The 26631-nt window shown below is 44.4% G+C and overlaps 1 protein-coding gene across 1 annotated transcript; it reads left to right on the top strand.

The window, feature by feature from the left end:
• The first annotated feature begins 370 nt into the window (after positions 1 to 370).
• Positions 371 to 22447, top strand: CRELD1 (cysteine rich with EGF like domains 1). Its single transcript, XM_029284827.1, has 10 exons — positions 371 to 514; positions 835 to 917; positions 3440 to 3550; positions 4892 to 4983; positions 7734 to 7910; positions 14310 to 14405; positions 15598 to 15681; positions 17359 to 17454; positions 20800 to 20946; positions 22163 to 22447. Exons 1-10 carry the CDS (start codon positions 380 to 382, stop codon positions 22381 to 22383), a joined length of 1242 nt encoding a protein of 413 aa, XP_029140660.1. The 5' UTR covers positions 371 to 379; the 3' UTR covers positions 22384 to 22447.
• Positions 22448 to 26631: the final 4184 nt, after the last annotated feature.

Below are 26631 nucleotides of genomic sequence, written 5' to 3'. Positions count from 1 at the left end.
CCATCATATGTAGTTTATGCTGTGGGATGCGGGCAGAGGGCGTGGCTGCCATGGTGCTGCTGGGTCGCCTGGGCGATATGCGGCTGGCCGTGGAGGCGGTGAATGGCCCTGCGGGTGGGTGGGGGCAGAGCGGGGGCAGGGTAGGTGGGGGCGGAGTGGGTGGGACCAGGGGTGGAACGGGGCAGGGCGGGTGGGGGTAGAGCAGGTGGGACGGGGCAGAGCGGGGACCAAGGCGGGGTTGGGGCTGTTTTTGGGGCACTCGGTCTCTAAAAGGTTCGCCATCACTGGCCTAGGAGTCTCTTGCTTCATCAGCTTCTCAAATACTCTTGTTGATCTCGTAAACATTCCTCTTTCTTCCAGTCTTGTTCCTGACCTGAAAATGGCTTTTTCCAGGATGAAGATCCCACCTGCTCTGTTCTCCTTCCTCTTGCTATTCCAGTGGATGCCAAACTCTGGTAGTTCCCAGCAAGATACCTGCCAGACCTGTCGGGGTCTTGTTGACAATTTCAATAAGGTGGGAGCCTAGAAAGGATCTCCAAAATGGCCTGGGCGTATGTAATCATGATTAATGCAAAGTGGACATCCCATTTAGCTGGGATTGCTAGGCATTCATCTGCCCTTCCCACCCATCCCCCTTCAGTCTCAGAATAGGATTTGGGGACGAAGGGAGCAAATGCTGCTGAGAGAGGTATGGAGATGTATAGAGGATGAGGGGCAGAAAGCAGCAATGGAGGTGGTCGGTTTGCATTGCATGGGGTTGAGGGCTGCTGTGCTGGGATGGGGCGCGAGAAGACCAGCTCTGGCTTTGCTGTGAGGCTTGTCCTGCCTTCTCAGGGTCTGGAGCGGACACAGCGAGAGAACTTCGGGGGCGGGAACACAGCCTGGGAAGAAGAGAAGCTTGCCAAATACGCCAACAGGTGATTTGAAGGCTGGGCTGCAACAGGCCATTGGTGAGATGCTGATACTGCAGACCCCGGGCCATACCAGTATCCTCGTTGGGAAGTAGCAACCTCTTACTAGCATCCTGATTGCATGAAGTCCAACAAGATGGGCCTTGACACCTAAGATGAAGTCTCTTTAAAAACAAACAAACAAACCCAAGGCTATGATAACTCATGTAGTTGCTTCATTTTAAACATGATGGTGGAAATTCTGACAATACCCCAGTTGCCAGAATCTTTATTGCAGCTGGAGCCCCAGTTTATTTTCTTAGGACAGAACTTCTCAGCCTTGGCAACTTTAAGAAACATATACATTTGTTTTGTTTGTTTGTTATTATTATTATTATTATTAGGGTTTATTTTTTTAAAAAAACTTCATAGGACAGTGGTGGCGAACCTATGGCACGGGTGCCAGAGGCGGCACTCAGAGCCCTCTCTGTGGGCACGTGCGCCGTCGCCCCAGTCCTAGGCCTTCAGCTGGGTTTTATAAAACCTTTTCGCTTTAGGCCTCCGCCACCATGTGCAAAAAAAAAAAAAAAAAGTTCAATCAGTCAATTTCAGCTTCTTGTGGGGAAAAAAAAGATCTTGCAAAGTTGGAATTGATTGATTGAACTTTTTAGTCCCACCTAGTCTGCCGTTACCACCGCAGCCACCCCTAGCCAATGGGCCATACCTACCCGGCACTCGACAATGCATAAGTGGGTTGTGAGTTGCAGTTTGGGCACTCAGTCTCTAAAAGGTTCACCATCACTGTCATAGGACCTTTTTTTACTCTTAATAACAATAACAAAAAAAATACCCCTAAATGAATGCATATCCATGTTGTCCTTAAGCATGGATGGTGAGATGTGCAGCATATAAATTTAATATACTAATACATATTATTGGATAACAGTTCCCAGCCTTCCATGTGATTTTGAATTCTGGCAGTGATTGTCACCTCAATGAGGCATTAAATATTTCCATTAGCTGATCATGACATGTATGGCTGGAATAAAAAAATACTTTTTCTCCCTTAAGAGGTAGCTAAGCCTGTTATTTCATTTAGAATATCAGAACATTTGGGAATAGTTCAAAGAATTATAAAAAAACGAGCAAGTTTTAAATTCAGCACATTTACAGGGTATTGTCCTCACTTGCCTAAAAGAAAATATCAGTCAACCTAAGCTCCCAGATAGGAAATGCACATGGACTCAGGTAGCTGGCTGGGAATTATGGGAATTATGCCATTCTAATACTTTTGGGGGAAAAAACTAATAGAAAAATAGTACCTGAGCTGGTTAATAGATTGAATTGCACCAACGCAGATAGATTTCATTTCTGCCAGTTTTAAACTGAAAAATGAGCACACAGCCAGAATGCAATTTTTTTTCCTCTGTGGATGTCATCATTAATTAGCTGGGATGTTTTCTATATAGATACCCAATCAAATCTGGGATTCTTCATGCGCCCTCCTTTCTAATGTGACCTTCCCCGTGCATCCTCTATGAATAGACAAAGTTTGTTACCTTTTTCTCCATTTTAATTATCCATTGTGTGAGTTTTGGTTTTAGTGAACATGAAAGCTTACCTTTAAAAAAAAACAAACTAACAAAGATACATTACAACTTTTTATCCTTTTTTTTTCTCCGTACAGTATATCTGCAGTGAGAGGCTGATTGCTGCAACATTAATTAATTAAGGAAATGTTCCCTTGCTTGACAAACACCTTCCATGTTTGTTCCATGCTTTCACAGCTGTTGCTCACAGCGTCCCCAGAGTCACTTGCCTGTCATTTGGCCAGCTTCTGACTTGACTCTGGGGAGGAAGGAAAGCATTAGAGACTGGCTGCTGGCCCAAAGAATATCTGGATGAAATTTTGAGAAAGAACATTTATTTATTTATTTATTTATTATTTATATTTCTACCCCGCCCTTCTCCCTGCGAACTCAGGGCGGCTTACAGCCTTTTAAAAACAAATACATAAATACAAAAATACTAAAGTTAAAATGTTAATTAAAATGAAATATTATTAGGCCGTTATTATTTTTAAAAAATTATTATAAAACCAAGCTAAAAATAACCCTTAGGCCAGTCCTGCCATGAAGTTCATTTAAGTTTCCTGTATGAAAGGCCAATCCAGGTAGTCCTTGACAGTTTGTTTAGTGACCGTTCAAAGTTACAAAGTTGATTGGAGGTGGTCTGAAAAGCGACTTATAACCATTTTTCACACTTATCCCCACAGTCATGTGATCAAAATTCAGAAACTTGGCAACTGACTCATATTTATGACGGTTGCAGTGTCCCAGGGTCATGAGACCACCTTTTGCAACCTTCTGATAGGCATAGTGAATGGGGAAGCCCACCCATCTTCAGGCTGCCAAAGTTGAATAACCCTGGCTTAGAGGGATGACGGGGCTGTTTTGATCAAGCAGGCAGGGTAGACTTTCTAGGGCAGAGCTCTGCCTTGCCTTGTCCAACTCCCTCGATGCTCATGCGGTCTCTTTCTCCCCTCCCAGTGAGACACGTCTGTTGGAAGTATTGGAAAGTGTGTGTTCTACATCAGATTTTGCCTGCCACCAGCTGCTGGAGCGAAGTGAAGACCACGTGGAACATTGGTGGTTTCATGAGTGAGTTAAAAAGAGGAGGATGCTTTAACTTACTTAACGTGGGAGAAGCTCAGTCTGGAGGCTTATTTACTACAGATCATACCGGTATTCCCCCACGTTAGCAGGAGGAAAATTCAAGCCATGGGGTTGAAAGGAGGAACTTCAACGATCCACGTAATTCAGCAGGCAAAGTTAAAAATAAAAAAACAAATCCAGAGACAGAATATCTGCTTTGCCTACAGAAAGCACCTCCAGGTAGACCTTGGAAACCCCAGGCACCACCACTAGTCAGTGTAGACCAATGGCCCACAACCTTTCTGGCACCAGGGACTGGTTTTGTGGAAGACAATTTTTTATGGACTAGTCCAGGGGTAGGCAACCTTGGCTCTTTTATGACTCGTGGACTTCAACTCCCAGAATTCCCGAGCCAGCCATGCTGAGGGGAAAGGGAGAGGTTTCCAAGCTGAGCCATGCTGGCTCAGGAATTCTGGGAGTTGAGGTTCACGAGTCATAAAAGAGCCACAGTTGCCTACCTCTGGACTAGGGGGTGGAAAGGAGGAGGTTGCAACCTAGAACAGCTATGGGACTTGGGTTTGGCTAGTCTAAAGAAAAGAAGAAATAGGGGAGACATGATAGCAGTGTTCCAGTATCTGAGGGGCTGCCACAAGGCAGAGGGGGCCAGGTTGTTCACCAGAGCACTAGAAGGAAGGATGAGAAACAATGGTTGGAAACTAATCAAAGAGAGAAGCAACCTGGAATTAAGGAGAATACTTCCTGACAGTGAGAACAATCAACCAGTGGAACAGCTTACCCCCAGAAATCGTGGGCACTCCATTACTGGAGGTTTTAAAGAAAAGACTAGACATTCATCTGTCTGAGATAGTATAGGTTCTCCTGCCTGAGCAGGGGGCTGGACTAGAAGATCTCTAAGGTCCCTTCCAGCTCCCTATTCTATTCTATTCTATTCTATTCTATTCTATTCTATTCTATTCTATTCTATTCTATTCTATTCTTAATTCCTGATAATCTGAGGTGGAGCTGAGTCAGTGATACTAGTGTTGGAAAGTGGCTGCAAATACAGCTGAAACTTTGCTCGCCTGTCATTCACATCCAGCTGTGCTGCTCAGTTCTTAACAGGCCAGGGACCGTTACCGGCCTGTGGCCCAGGGGTTAAGGATCCCTGGTGTAGACAATCATGTGTTGTATGGACCCATGATCTGACTTTGTATCTGTTTCCCTCTCCTGCCCAAATACTATATGGCTATTTCATTCTTGGGAGTTGTACAGAGCTTGTATAATTGATAAATTGCAGCGTGGCGGAATGAGGAGCGGCAATAACCAGAAGATTTTTTTTTTCCTTAGGCAGCAGCAGCATCCAGACTTTTTCCAATGGCTGTGCATGGATACCCTGAAATTATGCTGCCCATCTGGCACCTATGGCCCTGATTGCCAGAGTGAGTGTTTCTAAGGCCCCTGGGGTTTATTGGAGGGGATGCTCCAACGGCCTTTGTGCATCTCAGGTCCTTAGCTCATCTGTGGATCCTCCAGAATCTGGCTGGACCAAAGACTCCAGTTATTCTCCCTGATTTAATTTCTTAATCCACATATGAGCTAAGGGTCTGAGACAGTGGTGGCGAACCTATGGCACGGGTGCCAGAGGCGGCACTCAGAGCCCTCTCTTTGGGCACACATGCCGTTGCCCCAATCTTGCCTCTGCCTGCGACCCCCTCCTCACCAGCAGCCTCCCTGGAGGAGAGTTGCCCCTGAGGGTGGCCCACGCGGAGCAGCGTAGCCAAGGACATGGCAGCCAGGCAGCGTAGACATGACTCTGCCCTCACGCCCCAACGCGCACAGTTGATGCTGCAGGGTGTGGGCAGAGGGCATGGCTGCCATGGTGCTGCTGGGCTGCCTGGGCGATCTGCGGCAGGGCCTGGAGGCGGTGAGTGGCCCTGCGGGCAGGCAGGGTGGGGCGGAGTGGGGGCGGGGCAGGGGTGGAGCAGGGGCAGGCCCAGTTTTTGGGCACTCGGTCTCTAAAAGGTTCGCCATTCTGCTGATTCTGTAACCTGGCAGCATTTCTGCTGGCTACTTGGCTGGAGATGAGGAGAGTTCCAATATTTCTAGAAGGCACCAGATGGGAGGGAAAAGATCATGAGAGGGTAATAAACAGATCTGAGATGGCTTGTTTGTAATGCAGATAGTCCTCATTTAGCAACCACAACTGACCAGCACGTCTGACATTAAGTGAAGCGGTTGCTAAAGTGGAAAATCACATGACTGCAACTGCTTTCCTTTCCCCCATTCCTCCACTGTTGGGCTTTGTTATCCCTGCACTTGGGTAATTAACAAGAAGGGAATTAATATTTGCATTTCCATTAATTGGGTAGGAAGGGATTACAAGAGAATAAGCAGCCACACAAGGAGGAATACACATTGAAAGCCATGCAGATGGCAGTCGTGAATGTGCTACACAGACAGCCTGGGTATTCTTCATTGTGTGCCTAGTTACTCTCTTGCAATCCCTTCCTTTCCAATATCTCCACTTTGCAAGAGGAGGATGGGAGAGAGGAAAAAAAAATCAATTTCTGTAGGCAGTCTCTCTGCCTGACCCATTCCTCCTCCACTCACAGAGTGGAGAATTGGAAAGTAAGCAGGCACACAATGGGGAATACACTAGGCTGTTTGTGTAGCACACTTGTGGTTGCTGATGCCAGTGCCTTGCTCTCGATGTGTATTCCGTATTGCGTTCTTGCTTCCTCTCTTGTAATTCCTTTCTCTCCAATCCTCCACTCTGCAAGAGTAGGGGAAGAAAAACAAGAGGCCAGGCACAGGACTGCACATCCTGACTGTAATGGTGATCACATAACTGAATGACTCTGCAAAGTGGTAAATGCTGGCATTGGTTGTAAAGTTATTTTTTCAGTGCCACTGTAACTTTGAACAATTGGTAAACAAGGTAGTTGGTAAGCGAAGTTTACCTAGGATTTCCAATCATCTGAAAAAGAGTAATATTCAGTCACCAATTCAGTTGGAAGAGATCATTCAGGCCATTCAGTATGGGAGTCCAGAATAAAATATCTCTGACAGATGGAAGTCCAGAGTCTATTTAAGTGCATCTAATGGAGAGAAACCCACTGCCTTCCAAGGCAATTGGGGTCCAGAGTCCAACTGCTTTTCCTGTTAAGAAATGTTTCCAGTAGCCAATCAGAATCTACCTTCTTATAAATTGAGACCAGTAATCCACATCCTGCCTTCTGGGGAGACAGAAAATCAGCCACAGATGTGCTCTTTGTGACAGCTTTCAGGTGCTAGAAGAGTGTTAATAATCCCCTTTCCAATTTTTCATCTCAGAGTTAAACATTTCACAGTCTCTCCACATACAAATTAGCTTCCAGTCCCCTGATCATCTCTATTGTCTTTCTTGGAGCTCTTCCAGTTCTCTGAATCCTCCGTAAATTGTGATGCCCAAAATTAATCACACTAGTTAAGCACTCAGTTTCCTTCCCCCTACATGAGTGGCTGGCCATATAGGATGGATGGATGGATGGACAGACGGACGGACGGACGGACGGACGGACGGACGGATGGATAAATGGGTCACCTGATGGGATAAGGCAGTGGTTCTTAACCTGTGGGTCGGGACCCCATTTGGGGTCGATCGACCATTTCACGGGGGTCGCCAAGCAAGGCTGTCCGCCATTTTTTTTGTCCGCCATTTTTTTTGTCCGCCATTTTTTCCCCCTTTTCCAGTGGGTGCCTTACCTCCCTTGGGCTGGGCCAGCTGGTGGTCGGCCTGCTCCGTCTCTGCCGCTTACCAGCTACGCCTCGGCCGGCGCAGGGGGCGGAACCACGCATGCGCGGTGCTCCCGGGCAGGGAAAGTCCTCGACTTACGACCGGTTGGGTAGTCCTCGACTTACGACCGGTTTAGTCCTCGACTTACGACCGGTTTAGTCCTCGACTTACGACCGGTTGGGGTCGCAGCATTAAAAAGGTTGAGAACCACTGGGATAAGGAGAGCCGGTCCGCTTGAAGTGGTGGGGGTGAGACTTGAATCTTTAAATACTGAAGTCTTTAATGAAAATTCTTAACATTGCAAAATGTAGGTATCTGGAATGGGGAGAAAAGGTGAAGTAAGAAATCTGAGCACTGCAGAATTAGAGCCAAACTACATGTTGGTTTCCACTTCTGATTTCCATCTCTCCGCAGCCTGCCCTGGGGGTGCCGAGAAGCCTTGCAGTGGATATGGGCAGTGTGATGGTGAAGGCACAAGTGGGGGCACTGGCCTCTGCATGTGTCAGACTGGCTACGGTGGTCCCTTTTGTTCTGAGTGTGGAGATGGCTACTATGAAGCTGCTCGCAATGACAGCCACCTGGTATGTGCGGGTATGTAGAGTGTTTGTGCTGGGCTGGGGAAGGTTGTGGAATTGTCATTTTGTAATCTCTTGGGTGTGGTGGAGAAGGCATGGGGCCAGAAATCAGGAGATGGTGAGCTCTAGTCCTGCCTTAGGCACACAAAGCCAGCTGGGTGACCCTGGGGCCAGTCACTTCTCTGAGCCCTAGGAAGGAAGCAACGGCAAATCACTTCTGAAATCTGGCCAAGAAAACTTCAGGATGTAATCCTGGCAGTTGCCAGGAATCAATAAAGCCCCTTGCAGGCTAATACTACCATAGATGGTGGCTTTCTGTAAACAATGTCCCTCTTCCCTTTATATCCTAAATCAGGGGTCTTCAAACTTGGCCCTTTTATGACTTGTGGACTTCAACTCCCAGAATTCCTCAGCCAGGCACACGTGCCTGGCTGAGGAATTCTGGGAGTTGAAGTCCACAAGTCATAAAAGGGCCAAGTTTGAAGACCCCTGTCCTAAATGGTAGCTTTTGTTCCAAGCTTTGGCCCTTTGAAAGGGAGAGAAGAGGAGGGTCTGAAAATATCTCTTATCTTCCTTCTAAATTGAATATAATAACCATTATTTTTTAGGAAAGATAAATGTTTTGAATTTAAAAGCTACCCATCTTACATTTACATTGTCTGAACATGGGTAATTAATCTGTTCATTGTTTATATTTGCTGGACAACCCTATCCATGTCTACTTTATACTTTTCAGTCTTCTCCTATAAGTATGATAGATATGAAGCATGACTTTGTTGTAGTATAACCTACAGTATCTAGAAAGTACTAAGTTAGGAAGAGAGCCAGCCTGGTGTAATGGTTAAAGCATCAGGCTAGCAATTAGGACACGGTGAGATCTAATCCCACGTTAGGCACAAAACTGGGTGACCTTTGACCAGTCCTTCTCTCAAAAGAAGGAACATCTATAATGCATTGATTATAATCATTGCTGATCTATATTAGCCATGTGCATAAAATGAAAAACTGAGGTTTCTCCGAATGTTTCAAGTTTTCTGGCCATAGAAAGTGCTCCCTCATTTTTCACCCTCAAGCCACATCGTAGAACCACGCTGGGTATGAATTAATTACCACTCAATTGCAGAAAATTAAATTAAGAGGATGATTTTGAAAACATGACGATCAATTCCTATAGAAAATAACAGGAACACATCTTTGCTTTTGCTGACTCAAAAATCGCTTTACATTAGAATCTGTTACCAGCCGGAATGATAGATTAAAGTTTTTTTTTTAATTTAAATAAACCTTTTGGTCACCTGGTCAGCAGTTTATATAGGACAAAGACGGGAGTTAATCTTCTTAATTTCTTTTTCATTAGCACAATTCCATTTTTATTTTTAAAAAACTCTGTCCTTGATTAATTTTACTGGCACCCATGTCTTTAGCAAGCAGAACATGTAGATTTTTTTTTTAAAAAAATAAATAATTGCAGCCTACAAGCCCAGTCCCAGTGAAGGAACTATATTTTTAGTGATGTTTTTCTCAGACATAAGAAGATATGCTTTCTGCAGGAAATAAAGAAAAAGCAGAGGAATTGTTGGTATTTCTCTTAGTGTTGTAAGGTAATGATTAACGTTACCCTTATAACAACAAGCACAAGAACATGCAGAGTGCTCTCTCTCTCTCTCTCTCTCTCTCTCTCTCACACACACACACACACACACACACACACATCCCAAATGCAACAAATTAGCGTATACCAACCTAGAAATGTTGCATTTTAAATAGAGTCTACTTTATTTATTTATTTATTTATTTTCATTAATTTATATGCCGCCCTTCTCCCCATGGGACTCAGGGCGGCTCACAGCATATTAAAACAATACAAAACATTTCCCCTGTAAAAGCCAATTAAAAACCAAATATTTATAGCTGTGTCTTGTTAAAATCATTAAGAATTATCCCTATTTAAAATTCACCCTAGGTCAGTCCCGCTTGCTGAANGCCTTGCTCTCGATGTGTATTCCGTATTGCGTTCTTGCTTCCTCTCTTGTAATTCCTTTCTCTCCAATCCTCCACTCTGCAAGAGTAGGGGAAGAAAAACAAGAGGCCAGGCACAGGACTGCACATCCTGACTGTAATGGTGATCACATAACTGAATGACTCTGCAAAGTGGTAAATGCTGGCATTGGTTGTAAAGTTAATTTTTCAGCGCCACTGTAACTTTGAACAATTGGTAAACAAGGCAGTTGGTAAGCGAAGTTTACCTAGGATTTCCAATCATTTGAAAAAGAGTAATATTCAGTCACCAATTCAGTTGGAAGAGATCATTCAGGCCATTCAGTATGGGAGTCCAGAATAAAATATCTCTGACAGATGGAAGTCCAGAGTCTATTTAAGTGCATCTAATGGAGAGAAACCCACTGCCTTCCAAGGCAATTGGGGTCCAGAGTCCAACTGCTTTTCCTGTTAAGAAATGTTTCCAGTAGCCAATCAGAATCTACCTTCTTATAAATTGAGACCAGTAATCCACATCCTGCCTTCTGGGGAGACAGAAAATCAGCCACAGATGTGCTCTTTGTGACAGCTTTCAGGTGCTAGAAGAGTGTTAATAATCCCATTTCCAACTTTTCCTCTCAGAGTTAAACATTTCACAGTCTCTCCACATACAAATTAGCTTCCAGTCCCCTGATCATCTCTATTGTCTTTCTTGGAGCTCTTCCAGTTCTCTGAATCCTCCGTAAATTGTGATGCCCAAAATTAATCACACTAGTTAAGCACTCAGTTTCCTTCCCCATACATGAGTGGCTGGCCATGTTGGATGGATGGATGGATGGATGGATGGACGGACGGACAGACGGACGGACGGACGGACGGACGGACGGACGGATGGATGGATAAATGGGCCACCTGATGGGATAAGGCAGTGGTTCTCAACCTGTGGGTCGGGACCCCATTTGGAGTCGATCGACCATTTCACGGGGGTCGCCAAGCAAGGCTGTCCGTCATTTTTTTTGTCCGCCATTTTTTCCCCCTTTTCCAGCGGGTGCCTTACCTCCCTTGGGCTGGGCCAGCTGGTGGTCGGCCTGCTCCGTCTCTGCCGCTTGCCAGCTACGCCTCGGCCGGCGCAGGGGGCGGAACCACGCATGTGCGGTGCTCCCGGGCAGGGAAAGTCCTCGACTTACGACCGGTTGGGTAGTCCTCGACTTACGACCGGTTTAGTCCTCGACTTACGACCGGTTTAGTCCTCGACTTACGACCGGTTGGGGTCGCGGCATTAAAAAGGTTGAGAACCACTGGGATAAGGAGAGCTGGTCCGCTTGAAGTGGTGGGGGTGAGACTTGAATCTTTAAATACTGAAGTCTTTAATGAAAATTCTTAACATTGCAAAACGTAGGTATCTGGAATGGGGAGAAGTAAGAAATCTGAGCACTGCAGAATTAGAGCCAAACTACATGTTGGTTTCCACTTCTGATTTCCATCTCTCCGCAGCCTGCCCTGGGGGTGCCGAGAAACCTTGCAGTGGATATGGGCAGTGTGATGGTGAAGGCACAAGTGGGGGCACGGGCCTCTGCATGTGTCAGACTGGCTACGGTGGTCCCTTTTGTTCCGAGTGTGGAGATGGCTACTATGAAGCTGCTCGCAATGACAGCCACCTGGTATGTGCGGGTATGTAGAGTGTTTGTGCTGGGCTGGGGAAGGTCGTGGAATTGTCATTTTGTAATCTCTTGGGGGTGGTGGAGAAGGCATCGGGCCAGAAATCAGGAGATGGTGAGCTCTAGTCCTGCCTTAGGCACACAAAGCCAGCTGGGTGACCCTGGGCCAGTCACTTCTCTGAGCCCTAGGAAGGAAGCAACGGCAAATCACTTCTGAAATCTGGCCAAGAAAACTTCAGGATGTAATCCTGGCAGTTGCCAGGAATCAATAAAGCCCCTTGCAGGCTAATACTACCATAGATGGTGGCTTTCTGTAAACAATGTCCCTCTTCCCTTTATATCCTAAATCAGGGGTCTTCAAACTTGGCCCTTTTATGACTTGTGGACTTCAACTCCCAGAATTCCTCAGCCAGGCACGTGTGCCTGGCTGAGGAATTCTGGGAGTTGAAGTCCACAAGTCATAAAAGGGCCAAGTTTGAAGACCCCTGTCCTAAATGGTAGCTTTTGTTCCAAGCTTTGGCCCTTTGAAAGGGAGAGAAGAGGAGGGTCTGAAAATATCTCTTATCTTCCTTCTAAATTGAATATAATAACCATTATTTTTTAGGAAAGATAAATGCTTTGAATTTAAAAGTTACCCATCTTACATTTACATTCTCTGAACATGGGTAATTAATCTGTTCATTGTTAATATTTGCTGGACAACCCTATCCATGTCTACTTTATACTTTCAAGTCTTCTCCTATAAGTATGATAGATATTAAGCATGACTTTGTTGTAGTATAACATACAGTATCTAGAACAGTGTTTCTCAACCTTGACAATTTTAAGGCATGTGGACTTCAACTCCCAGAATTCCACAGCCAGCATTGCTGGCTGTGGAATTCTGGAAGTTGAAGTCCACATGCCTTAAAATTGTCAAGGTTGAGAAATACTGATCTAGAAAGTACTAAGTTAGGAAGAGAGCCAGCCTGGTGTAATGGTTAAAGTACCAGGCTAGCAATCAGGACACGGTGAGATCTAATCCCACGTTAGGCACAAACTGGGTGACCTTTGACCAGTCCTTCTCTCAAAAGAAGGAACATCTATAATGCATTGATTATAATCATTGCTGATCTATATTAGCCATGTGCATAAAATGAAAAACTGAGGTTTCTCCGAATGTTTCAAGTTTTCTGGCCATAGAAAGTGCTCCCTCATTTTTCACCCTCAAGCCACATCGTAGAACCACGCTGGGTATGAATTAATTACCACTCAATTGCAGAAAATTAAATTAAGAGGATGATTTTGAAAATATGACGATCAATTCCTATAGAAAATAACAGGAACACATCTTTGCTTTTGCTGACTCAAAAATCGCTTTACATTAGAATCTGTTACCAGCCGGAATGATAGATTAAAGTTTTTTTTTTAATTTAAATAAACCTTTTGGTCACCTGGTCAGCAGTTTATATAGGACAAAGACGGGAGTTAATCTTCTTAATTTCTTTTTCATTAGCACAATTCCATTTTTATTTTTAAAAAACTCTGTCCTTGATTAATTTTACTGGCACCCATGTCTTTAGCAAGCAGAACATGTAGATTTTTTTTTTTAAAAAATAAATAATTGCAGCCTACAAGCCCAGTCCCAGTGAAGGAACTATATTTTTAGTGATGTTTTTCTCAGACATAAGAAGATATGCTTTCTGCAGGAAATAAAGAAAAAGCAGAGGGATTGTTGGTATTTCTCTTAGTGTTGTAAGGTAATGATTAACGTTACCCTCATAACAACAAGCACAAGAACATGCAGAGTGCTCTCTCTCTCTCTCTCTCTCTCTCTCTCTCTCTCTCTCTCTCTCTCTCTCTCTGTCTCTCACTCTCTCTCTCTCTCTCACTCACTCTCTCTCTCTCTCACACACACACACACACACACATATCCCAAATGCAACAAATTAGCTTATACCAACCTAGAAATGTTGCATTTTAAATACAGTCTACTTTAAAGCTTGCAAGAGCAAGCAAATCAAAGTTTCAAGTCAATACTATATTTAATAATAGTAATAGTAATAATAGTAATAATAGTAATAATAATATAATAATAATAATAATAATAATAATAATAATAATAATAATAATAATAATAATAATAATAATAATAATAATAATAATAATAATAATAATAATAATAAATAATAGTAAAGTTGGAAGGGACCTTGGAGGTCATCTAGTCCAATAGCAACAGCACTTAAACTTATATACTGCTTCATAGTGCTTTACAGCCCTCATTAAGCAGTTTACAGAGTCAGCATATTCCCCCTCCAAACAATCTGGGTCCATCTTACCGACTTCGGAAGGATGGAAGGCTGAGTCAACCTGGAGCCGGTGAGAATCGAACTGCCAAACAGCAGGCAGCCGTCCGTCCGCAGAAGTAGCCTGCAGTGCTGCATGCTAACCACCATGGATCGTGTGTTGCTTTATGTGTGAAAAGAGTTATACCACGTACATACTTATATAAAATAAAGCTCAACGCAAGAAATAGGCGATCTCCCCATTCCATCTACCAATCTCAAAGCATCCCAAAGCCAAGTTAAAAATAACTGTAGTTTACGTGGCAGGTTGGCCACGTAAGCGACAGTTGTTTTTAACTTTGCTTTTTGCATACAACTTTGCTTTGCATACAACTGCTTTGCACACCACTGGGAACAGCGTTTTCTTCAGCCCTGTACTGCTTTTGCTTCTCAAGTTTCCACCTCACATCAGTCGTAGACTGTGTTCCTTTTCACACAATTCTGTCTCCCACCCAGAGTGCTACCGGGCCTGTGGGCGCTGTTCAGGCCCCGAGGATACCAGCTGTCTACGCTGCAAGAGAGGCTGGATGCTGCACAACCAACGATGCATCGGTGAGCCTGTGGCCCTGGAAAGGTCTGGAGTTGCTGGGTGATGTTGGAAAAAGCAGACTTTCTTCAAAGGCCTGCTTTTACTGGATGTGGTGCAGGTAGTCCTCAATTTATGACCGATCGCTTAGCGACCGTTCAAAATTACAACAGGCTCCTTAAAAGGTATTTACGAGCCAATTCCTCCTTTCCCCCCCCTGCAGTCACATGACTGAATTTTGGGCACTTGGCAGCTGGTCGGCTCTTTGAAATGTTCCACAGTCATGTGACCATGATTTAATGACATTTTTGCTGAAAACACTCCATAGTGAACAAAGGGTTCACTTAACAACCAGCCCACTTGCTTAATGACTGCTAGAAAAAAATGGTCACAAAATTGAGCCAGTCACTTTATGATTGTCGTGACTTACGAGAATAATTCGGCAGGCCCCATTGAGATCATAAGTCAGAGACGACCTATAATAAATTCAGTAAATAATCGTGAAGATAGATAGTCCTCGACTTAGGACCACAATTGAGCCCAACATTTGTTGTTAAGCGAGACAGTTGTTAAATACGCTTTGTCCCATTTTATGACCTTTCTTGCCACAGTTGTTAAGTGAATGGCTGCAGTTATTAAGTTAGTAACACGATCGTTAAGAGAATCTGTCTTCCCCATTGACTTTGCGTGTCAGAAGGTTGCAAAAGGTCACCCTGGGACACTGCAATCATCACAAATATGAGCCAAGCATCTGGATTTTGATCACCTGACCATGGGGATGCAGCTGCCACGGTTATAAGTGTGAAACATGGTCATAAGTCAATTCTTTCACTGCTGTTGTAACTCCGAACGTTCGCTAAACGAATGGGTCGAAGTTGAGGTGTACCTGTATCGTGTTTTTAACTGTTATATATGTATATTTGGATGTTATAAGCCAGGAGCCCTTAACGTTGGCAACTTTTAAGACTTGGGGACTTCAACTCCCAGAATTCCTCAGCCAGCTTTGCTTAAAGTTGCCACGGTTAAGGACCCCTGTTATAAGCTACCTAGAGTCTTTTACAGCAGGTAGCCGCAATAAATTTAGTAAATATTAATAAGAGAAACAGCAACGTAGAAGCTCAAGGGAGAATCTAAGATTCCTTCATGGGAACTGAGAGAGAGGGAAGGAGGGAGAGAAGATCTGCCTCCCCTATCTTGATCTCTCCATCTTTCTTACAGACATAGATGAATGTGGCACCGATATGGCACACTGTCGCAGCAACCAGTTTTGTGTCAATACAGAAGGCTCCTATGAATGCCGAGGTAAGAGATTAAAGCTTCCAAAATGCACCGTCTGTTGCTGTAGGCAGCCCTCGAACCCATTCAAGAAGCAGACCTGCTTCTGCCGGAGAAATGGGTCTTCGGCAGATGATCTGATGTTTCTGTTCCTCTGGATAATGTGGGAAGCCATGCCATGAGCACATTGACCCTCCTTTGTCTTGCTTTGGTGCACGAATCCTACTAGGCATCAAGCTCTTCGTGGAAGCAAAGCATGTGCAAAAATGACATAATCTACCAACTGAGGACACTGTTTTTCCCATCCCATAGGCCAGTGTTTCTCAACCTTGACAATTTTAAGGCATGTGGACTTCAACTCCCAGAATTCCACAGCCAGCATTGCTGGCTGTGGAATTCTGGGAGTTGAAGTCCACATGCCTTAAAATTGTCAAGGTTGAGAAACACTACCATAGGCAGACATTCTTAGCCAGGTGGGCAGATTTACATCTACGAGAGCAACCTATGTTTCACTCGTAAGCAGGAAGCAGTAGATGGATTGATGCTTCATGTTAGGCTTACTACATTTATTTGTGCATGTGTGCCTTTGAGTCAGTTTCTTACTCCTAGCAATTGCCTGGACCAGGGGTAGGCAACTTTGGCTCTTTTATGACTCGTGGACTTCAACTCCCAGAATTCCTGAGCCAGCCATTCTATCTGTTTCTACACCCCTTTTACTGGTTCGGTTGCTATGAAAGAGATTTATTTTGGATTATAAGAAAACCCTGGAATCTATCACACAGGAATGGTATAAGCCAGGGGTAGGCAACCTTGGCTCTTTTATGACTCGTGGACTTCAACTCCCAGAATTCCTGAGCCAGCCATGCTGAGGGGAAAGGGAGAGGTTTCCAAGCTGAGCCATGCTGGCTCAGGAATTCTGGGAGTTGAAGTCCACGAGTCATAAAAGACCAATCCCTGCAATTTTCTTTGCAAGGTTTTTGGGAAACGATTTGCTTTTGCCTCTTCCTTCTTCCTAGGGCTGGGAGAGAATGATTGGCCCAAGACCACCCAGCTGGCTTTGTATCCAAGGAGGGGCTAGAACTCACAGTCTCCTGGTTTCTAGCCTGATACCTTTAACTGCTATGGTTCATACAAAAATAATGTTCTGATATTTCTCCCTTACTCCCTTTTCATTCAGCCAGCTAGCCATCCAGCCTTACTTACCCCTAGCCAGCTAGCCATCCAGCCTTACTTACCCCTATGCAAGTGCCTAGGCCAGTGATGGTGAACCTTTTAGAGACCGAGTGCCCAAACTGCAACCCAAAACCCACTTATGTATCGTCGGGTGCCGGGTGGGTGTGGCCCATTGGGTGGGTGTGGCCCATTGGGTGGGCGTGGCTGCGGTGGTAACGGCAGACTGGGTGGGACTAAAAAATTCAATCAATCAATTCCAATTTTGCAAGATCTTTTTTTTCCCCGCGAGAAGTTAAAATTGACTGATTGATTGAACCTTTTTTTTTTTTTTGCACACGGTGGCGGAGGTCTAAAGCGAAAAGATTTTATAAAACCCAGCTGAAGGCCTAGGACTGGGACGACGGCGCACGTGCCCACAGAGAGGGCTCTGAGTGCTGCCTCTGGCACCCGTGCCATAGGTTCTCCACCACTGGCCTAGGCCCAGCTCTTCATTTTGCCAGCTCTTCATTTTGCCTTCTACTTTCTCTTTAGACTGTGCCAAGCCTTGTATTGGCTGCATGGGTGCTGGGCCTTCTCGCTGCAAGAAATGCAACAAGGGCTACCAGCGAGATGGTGTCAAATGCCTTGGTAAGTTCAAGTATCACCCCTTTCTATGCAAGTGTTCCTATCAGGAGTCCTTGGCGTTCTCTGAATTTGGTTGTTTTCACGCAGATGTTTCATGAGCAATAGCACTTAGACTTGTATATACTGCTTCATAGTGCTTTACAGCAGAGTTCCCCAATGCTTCCAGCTCTGTGGACCAGCAGTGGGGGGAGATGGGATGGTTCTGCATGAGCGGTGGGCAGGGGCGCAGGCGCGTGCAGCTCTGTTTGCGCAAGTGGCAGGTACCCACGCTCTGCCACTCACGCAAATGGAGCATGCGCATGCGTGCTCGCCCGCTGCTCGTGCAAGTGGGGATGCACGCGCACGCACGTGCATGCTCACCTGCCACTCCCGCGGCCTGGCTCAGAACGGCTCAAGGCTGAGCGGTGGGCCACAGTCAAGGGGTTAGGGACCCCTGCTTTGCAGCACTAAGCGGTTAACCCAGTCAGCATACTGCATATTGCCCCCAACAATCTTGAGTCCTCATTTTACTCTCAGAAGGATGGAAGGCTGAGACAACCTTGAGCCTATCAGGATCGAACTCCTGGCAGTGGGCAGTGCCACACTCTATTCTAACCATTGTGCCCCCATGGCTCCTACCCAGTTTCATTACCCAAACTAAGTCACATCATCAGTGTTAGTAAGGAGTGGGGTTTACTCTCAGTTTATGTTCTGGTGGCTTGCCCTGTCAGTGTTGGTGGGGGTGGTCTTAGAGATTCTTTGGCTTTGCTGTTTGCCATTGGCTTTTTTGGCAGTTCCTTGACTGGGTATTCCTATTCCTGCATAATTGGGAGGCAGCCAATCTTCTGGGCAGCCTAGCCTAGAGCAGGGCTTTTCAACCTTTTCACCCATTGTACCACTTTTAGGATATGGCAACATCCGAGTACCACCAGTCGCCTAGCAAAGTGTCAAAAACTTGATGACCAAAAAAAAAAAAGGGAAAAAGTGATAAAGTACAGGTAGTCCTCAACTTACAACAGTTCACTTAATGACTATTTGAAGTTACAATGGCACTGAAAAAAGTGCCCCCCAAGGCATAGCCGAGCAAGACACCTGCCTGCCTGCCCGGCGGTGCTCTTCCTCCTGTCCAAGGTTTTCATTGTCAGCATTTCTGTTGAGGATTGGCAGCAGGGGTGGGGTGGGGGGTGTTTGGTTTTTATTCCCCCCGTGTGCTGGGTCGTTGCAGCAGGTTTTGGTCACTTCACATGACCCTGGGACACTGTGACCGTCATAAATATGAATCAGTTGCCAAGCATCTGAATGTAAATCACAAGACCCTGGAGATGCTGCAACATTCCAGCTGATCGGCGCTTCTTCTGGGCTGGGGCTGATCCTGGCGCTTCCGCTGAGCCCTGACAGCCCTGCAGCTCCAGCCATCTCTCGCTCAGGCTTGTGCGGTGCTGCCACCGGTTCAGCTCATTCCTCTCCCCCGCTACCACTTTTCTAGGATGGTCACGTACCACCTGCCAGGTGCCAATGTACCATAAGTGGTACCCGTACCACTGGTTGAAAAGCCCTGGCCTAGAGGACTTGGGCTGTTAAAGTAGCAAGGACTCCTTTAATTTTAACTTTGGGAGTTGCTGAATTGTTGCAGTCTGTTTTCCTTTGGACTCCAGATGGGGCTGTGATGGTTGGCTCTATCCTGGAAAATGCTCTAAATTGGCCCCAATCCTGTTAGCCTTTCGTAAGGTCCTAAAATCATATCTGTGTTTCTGTGCCTGAGAGGCTGAATGTGTTAAGGGCCCCGTTGCCTGGTTGTATTGCTAACTGGCCAGGCATCTCGCACCGGTGTATATATAATCTGGATGTTTTTAGTGTTTTTTATTGGTTTAAAATGTTTTTAGCATTTTTGATGGTAGGGTATTTTTTGAACTGTATGCTGCCGAAAGTCATTGACTGAAGTGGGCAGCTGTAGAAATGGATTGAATGAATGCTGTGGCAGCTGTAATTATTGCCACCCAATGCCTGCAAATTCCTCCCCATATAATTAATTAAATGGCTGAAGTCACGTGGGAACGCCAAAAATCTCCTGTAAAATGTCAGAAGATTTTTGTCTTTTTCTACAAAAGTTCTGACAGGTGAGATTTTTGCAGGATCTGGTTGCTTTCAACTGGGGAGTTCCCAGTTCATTCCCTGTGAAAGAGTTACTGATCACTGAACTGAGGTCTAAAGAGTAACCTGAGATTTTGTCCTTTGGCAGGTAGGGCAGCCCAGCCAAAGAAGGAATAGAGGAATTCCAGAAAAAGTTGTAGGAAGGCTGTGGAGTTATGGATAGAAAGTTTCAAGGAATGAACCAAAACATATAGAGTTAAATAAAGAGGTGGATCATAGTTGGCTGTCAGTAAGGGTAGTCTCTGACTTACGACAGTTCGTTAAGTGACCGTTCAAAGTTACAACAGCACTGAAAAAAGTGACTTATGACCATTTTTTACACTTGACAAGCATTGCAGCATCCTCATGGTCACATGATCAAAGTTTGGCCGCTGGGCAAGTGACTCATGCTTATGACGGTCCTGGGTCATGTGATCACCTTGTCTGACCTTCTGACAAGCAAAGTCAATGGGGAAGCCAGGTTGCCTTAACAACATTGTTACTAACTTAACAACTACAATAATTCACTTAACGACTGTGTCAAGAAAGGTTGTAAAATGAGGGCCAAGTTCACTTCACAACTGTCTCGCTTTGCAACAGAAATTTTGGGCTCAGTTGTGCTCAATAAATCCAGGACTACCTGTATTTTGTCATGGCTTTTGAGCACTCAGCTCCCTTTTCTCCAATAGTTAATCCCAAATGTAACAAGCTAATGGAAGAAGAGGCCTGAGAGCCCACACCGGGTAAGATGTAGCATATAAAATATGCAAACCTTATCTGGATTGATTTGCTAGGCAACAGATTTTTTTTCCCCTTGTTTGGAGCAAAGCCCGAATTTAGATTTGTCCTTCGACACTTGAAACCTGCTGAATCAAGGTTAGGGAAAGCAAGGATTTATCGAGTTAGAAATGGTGAGTGAGGAGCAGCAGTTGAGCAGGAATGATGACCCTACAGCAGGGGTAGTCAACCTTGGCTCTTTTATGACTCGTGGACTTCAACTCCCAGAATTCCTGAGCCAGCCATGCTGAGGAGAAAGGGAGAGGTTTCCAAACTGAGCCATGCTGCCTCAGGAATTCTGGGAGTTGAAGTCCACGAGTCATAAAAGAGCCAAGGTTGACTACCCCTGCCCTACTGAGCTCAGAAAACATGGCTGCTGCATTGGTGGACGAAAATGGGAAATACAAAATGGAGGAGTTTTAGCCAATATGTTTATGATTCTATGACCTTATTGGCTCCCAGATGTGGATGAATGTGCTGGTGAAGTGGAGGAACCTGTGTGTACGGGCGCCAACGAGGTTTGTGAGAACACAGATGGCAGCTATCGCTGTGTTTGCGCTGAGGGACATCTACGCAAAGAGGGGATCTGTGTGGAAGACAAACCCCCAGGTAAAAGTTAGTAGGTGCCTTTTATTTTTATTTATTTATATCTCGCCTTTATTACTTTTGCAAATAAGGTGGCCTAATACTCATTCCTCCTCCTGTTTTCCCCATAACAAGAACCTTGTGATGTAATATGATGTGGGTTGGGCTGAGCAAGAGTGACGGGCCCAAATCCAGCCTTCTTTCATGCCTAAGGCGGGACTAGAAGTCACAGTCTCCCGGTTTCTAGCCAGGTGCCTTAACCACTAGACCAGTCTGGCATCCTTGACAGCTCAAAGCTTCTCGCTATGCGGTAGCCATAATTCTGTCTAGGACCAGCTTTTGGGATCCGTCTTCTTTGTCGTTCTCTGCTCCCTGTATTCTGCAGACATTTCCTCACAAATCTGCCCTTTCAGGAATAGTTGGGGTCTATCTACAATTGAGTTAAACACAATCATCCCAATCAGAGTGATATTCCAAATCAGACACAAATTGGATTTATTTTGGATTAAATGAATTGTGGAATTGAGCGGCACAGTGGCCTAGAGGTGAAGCTCTCGCCTCAATATCAGGAGACTGTGAGTTTGATCCTGGGTAGCGCCAGATATTTCTCTCTCTGGGAATAAAGAGAAAATATCTGCTGCGAACTCCGTGTAGGCGTCAGGAAGGACATCCAGCCAGTAAACGCTCAGCTCCATTCAGTTGCCCCAACTCCACCCTGAGGCAAGGGATTACAGCAGGGGTAGGCAACCTTGGCTCTTTTATGACTTGTGGACTTCAGCCCCCAGAATTCCTGAGCCAGCATGGCTCAGCTTGGAAACCTCTCCCTTTCCTGTCAGCATGGCTGGCTCAGGAATTCTGGGAGTTGAATTCCACGAGTCATAAAAGAGCCAGGGTTGCCTACCACTGGATTACAGGGTCGTTAAAAGATTAAAAAAATGAATTGTGGAATTATTGTTTTCCTTCTTAAATATATTTCTGAATCAAACTGAGGCTCAGTTTTTACATAGTGGGCAGGGGAAGGGCAAACCTAGACCAGTGTTTCTGAACCTTGGCAAGTTTCAGATGTCTGGACCTCAACTCCCAGAATTCCCCTTGATGGCTGGGGAATTCTGGGAGTTGAAGTCCACACATCTGAAGCTTGCCAAGGTTCAGAAACACTGACCCTAGAGAGCCAAACTGCTCCAGAGGTCAAAAACTGACTGCCCTCGCCACTGCTGATAACCTCTTTGTTGCCCCACAGATGCTCCTGAAAAAGGATTCTTTGACGACATTACAGATGACGAAGTGGTTGTGCTGCAGCAGATGTTCTTCGGGGCCATCATCTGCGCGCTGGCCACCTTGGCTGCCAAAGGAGACATGGTCTTCACTGCCATTTTCATAGGTGCTGTGGCTGCGATGGCCGGCTATTGGATGTCGGAGCGCAGCGACCGGGTTCTCGATGGCTTCATGAAAGGGAGATAGGGCTTAGGCAGGGTTCACTCCCTTAACTGCTTCCTGCCTCAGAGAGCCAGCTGGGGGGGCAGGAATACCTTGACCCCCTACCCTTTCCCCCTTATCTTAGCAGGTTTGAAACCAGGAGATGGGAAACACAACCTGCATCCCCATCTGGCCTAAAACAAGCCTTGACTTTCTGAAGATATGCTGGAGGGACAAATAGGAGCTGGGAAATCATGCAGGCCTATCACTGAGAGGTCCTGACAGATATTAGAAGGGACTGGATACCCCTTAGGAAGTTTGAGGTTCAGAAGAAACCGCCCCTATTATTGTCCAACTGACCCACTCTCCATGCATGTTGGATGATCCTGGAAGAGTTCATCCCAATAAGCTATGATCTCTCCCACTTGGGGCTGCCAAAGTTAACTGGAGAAAAGCTCAGCTCTTTGGGTCTGTGCTGGCATGGGGTGGTTCCCTGCTGGCTTTTGGGGTAACCTGTCCTTTGGCCAAGAGTTGACCTACACATTGCATTGAAGGAAGAGAGAAATGGCAGCAATACATTGTTAAGAGTGTTCCGCTTCAGGTAGGATCCAGTGTTTGGGCTGACCTCAGAATCACCCTGTATTGAATCAACCAGTATCACAAGAGAGAGCATAATATAAATTTAATAAATAATAATATATATACACTTATTTGTGTGGTCAGAAGTGGTACATTTCAAACTTTTCTCATCTGTATAATAAACGTATGGGCTTGCTCTCACTCTGTTGGGGGCAGCTTGGAAGGCGAAGGAAATTGAAAGAGGCCTGCATGTCCACGTTTTCGCTTTGCAATTCTGTATCTCAGGAAAAATAAATGTGTCTAAATCCACGCGGCTCCTACCATTGCACGCTCTCTGTCTCACGTGCCAGTGGTTTTTGTTCTGCTGGACTTGTACACACAAGGTTCGAAACTTGCAATTTCGCTTCAGCCTTCACGTTAAAAGAATTTTTGGAGAAGACTTGAAGAAATGTCTTCTCCAAAATGTTCCTCGGTCTCTGTTTTCTACAACCGCATGAGCCTTCTCCAATTTTTGTCGGTCTTTTCTCATGCATGAAACTTTGATCCTTGGACTATCTGGACAGGAATGAGTGGAATTTCAACTAAGACAGCTTCAATCCTCTCCTAAGCTTAACTTGTTTGCTTGCTTGAGCTTGTAGGCCACTCACTTCCTTATTAACTGTAGATGGCTTATCGAAATAAAAGGAAAATGGCTAAACAACAGCTAAAGCAAACCATAGAACGTTATTTTAGAACAAATGTTCAAACCGTTGTTAAGAATCAGAACAATTAAAGGCCCTGAATAAACAGGTATTTTGCCGATGATAAAAAAAACCCCTCTCCTAAACTGTAATGAATAAGACTTGTTTCAATTTAAAATACAGTTTGTTCCACAATGTGGCCCTTTTCACAGAGAATTAATCAGCTGGAAAGAAGGCCTAATTCAACCGCTGCTCAAGCAGGAGACCCTATACCATTTCAGTCAAGCAGCTGTCCGGTCTCTTCTTAAAAACCTTCAGCAATGAAGCACCCCCAATTTCTGAAGGCAAGCCATTCCACTGGTTAATTGTCCTCACTGTTAGGAAGTTTCTTCTTAATTCCAGGTTGCTTCTCTGGAATGAATAGAATAGAAATTAGAATAGAATAGAATAGAATAGAATAGAATAGAATAGAATAGAATAGAATAGAATAGAATAGAATAGAATAGAATAGAATAGAATATAGCAGTGATGGCGAACCTTTTAGAGACTGAGTGCCCAAACTGCAACTCAAAACCCACTTATGCATTGTCGAGTGCCGGGTAGGTATGGCCCATTGGCTGGGCGTGGCCCATTGGCTAGGGGTGGCTGCGGTGGTAACGGCAGACTAGGTGGGACTAAAAAGTTCAATCAATCAATTCCAACTTTGCAAGATCTTTTTTTCCCCGCGAGAAGTTGAAATTAACTGATTGAACCTTTTTTTTTTTTTGCACACGGCGGCGGAGGCCTAAAGCAAAAAGGTTTTATAAAACCCAGCTGAAGGCCTAGGACTGGGGCGATGGCGCGCGTGCCCACAGAGAGGGCTCTGAGTGCCGCCTCTGGCACCCGTGCCATAGGTTCGCCACCACTGGAATATAGAATAGAATATAGAATAGAATAGAATAGAATAAGGAATAGAATAGAATAGACTATAGATTAGAGTAGAATAGAATAGAATATAGAATAGAATAGAATATAGAATAGAATAGAATAGAATAGAATAGAATAGAATAGAATATAAAATAGAACAGAATGGAATGGAATAGAATAAGGAATAGAATAGAATAGAATATTAGAATAGAATAGAAAACAGAATAGAATACAGACTTTGGAGGTCTTCTAGTCCAACCCCCTACTCAGGCAGGAAATCCTATAACTATTTCAGAGAAATGGTGGTCCAATTTCTTCTTATCAACCTCCAGTGGTGAAACAGCCACTACTCCTGAAGTCAAGCCATATCACTGATTAATTGTTCTCACTATTAAGTTTCTCCTTAATTCCAGGTTGCTTCTCTGATTATTTTCCATCATTTCTTTTCTTGCCTTCTGGTGCTTTGGAAAATAAGTTGATCCCCTCTTCTTTGTGGCAGCGCCTCAAATACTGAAATACTGCTATCATGTCTTGCCAAGTCATTTTCTCTAGACTTGCCATACCCAAATTCTGCAAATGTTCTTCATATGTTTGTCTCCAGGCCTTTAATCATCTTACTTGCTCTTCTTTGCACTTTTTCCAAAGTCTCAACATCTTTTTTTGTAATGTGATCAGAACCGGATGCAGTATTCCAGGTGTGGCCTTACTAAGGCTTTATAAAGTGGTACTAATAGAAAAATATTAAATATTTTAAATATGTAAATATAAAATATAAAATGATAAAACATTGAAGTTGCTCCATTGTTGATCTAAGTGGGGGGGTGGACTATTTAAGAAAGCAACAAATGGCATTTCAACATGAGATTAAGCTGAGGTCTGTTAAAAATTTCTGAACTATTTTCAAGAGTCACCACACTAAAAAACCATAAAATAATTTAACCTTGAGGTTACCAGAATTTACAGTTATGTGAAAAAGAAAGAACTCTTTGAATTCTATGGTCTTACACAGTGCTTTTTTTATAATAATAAAAAAGGTGCGTCATACAACTCGCCTTGCCTACTCTACAAGGTTCCATCCAAAAAAGGTGCCGGAACTCCATTCTGGGCGTTCTATGACAAAAAAAGCCCTGGTTTTATATATCAGGACATAGTCATGCAACACAACAGTGATCTCAAGCACACCAGCAAATCTACAACAGAATGGCTGAAAAAGAAAAGAATCAAGGTTTTGCAATGGCCCAGGCAAAATCCAGACCTCAACCTGATTGAAATGCTGTGTGTAAACAAATGGCCATAAACCTCAATGAACTGAAGCAATGTTTTAAAGAAGAATGGGCCTAAATTCCTTCACAACAATGTGAGAGGCTGATAAAGTCATACAGAAAATGATTACTTCAAGTCATTGCTGCCAAAGGTGATTCTACAAACTATGGAATCATCAGGTATATTTGGTTTTTCATATATGGCCTCTCCATTTTGGCTTCCTTTTGTAAAATAAAAGAGGACATGGTGTTATATGTCATGCATTTTGTTCATCTGAGGTTTTATTTACCTACTTTTAAAAACTGCTAAGGACCAGATGATTTTTACTGTGTCCCGATTATGTAAAACCATTGAACTAAACAGGATGTACTTTCTTTTTCACATGACTGTAAGTGACCCAAGCAGGAACTCCCCCCAAATGCAAACCTTAAGAAGTGAGCAATACTCTCCAGAGGTCTAGCCTCTGAAATCAGTAACAACTCCATCGTGTTCATGCTAAGTTTCAAGTTTAGTTTGCAGCAGAGATCATAGAAGTGATAGATAGATAGATAGATATAGATCTGGCATGTCAAACTTCTGGCCCACGGGCCAGATGCATCACGCCAAAACCAAACCCACCCCATTGCCGGCAATGGGGAAAAAGTCGTGATATGCGATACGGGTTTACCAGATAGATAGATAGATAGATAGATAGATAGATAGATAGATAGATAGATAGATAGATAGATAGATAGATAGATAGATAGATAGATAGATAGATAGATAGATAGATAGATAGATAGATAGATAGATAGATAGATAGATAGATAGATAGATAGATAGATAGATAGATAGATAGATAGATAGATAGATAGATAGATAGATA

The sequence above is a fragment of the Protobothrops mucrosquamatus genome, unplaced genomic scaffold, assembly GCF_001527695.2.
Source record: "Protobothrops mucrosquamatus isolate PMUCROS unplaced genomic scaffold, P.Mucros_1.0 scaffold_10, whole genome shotgun sequence".
NCBI classification, from domain to species: Eukaryota; Metazoa; Chordata; class Lepidosauria; order Squamata; family Viperidae; genus Protobothrops; species Protobothrops mucrosquamatus.
The sequence above is the reverse complement of the archived record's forward strand: the minus strand, read 5'-3'. Positions and strand labels throughout refer to the sequence as shown.

Excerpts from the sequence above, each read along its gene's own strand:
- CRELD1 (XM_029284827.1), top strand. The coding sequence starts at position 380 with ATGGCTTTTTCCAGGATGAAGATCCCACCTGCTCTGTTCTCCTTCCTC. Across the intron at positions 515-834 it reads TTGTTGACAATTTCAATAAG|GGTCTGGAGCGGACACAGCG; the intron begins GTGGGAGCCTAG and ends CTGCCTTCTCAG. Across the intron at positions 14,406-15,597 it reads GCACAACCAACGATGCATCG|ACATAGATGAATGTGGCACC; the intron begins GTGAGCCTGTGG and ends TCTTTCTTACAG.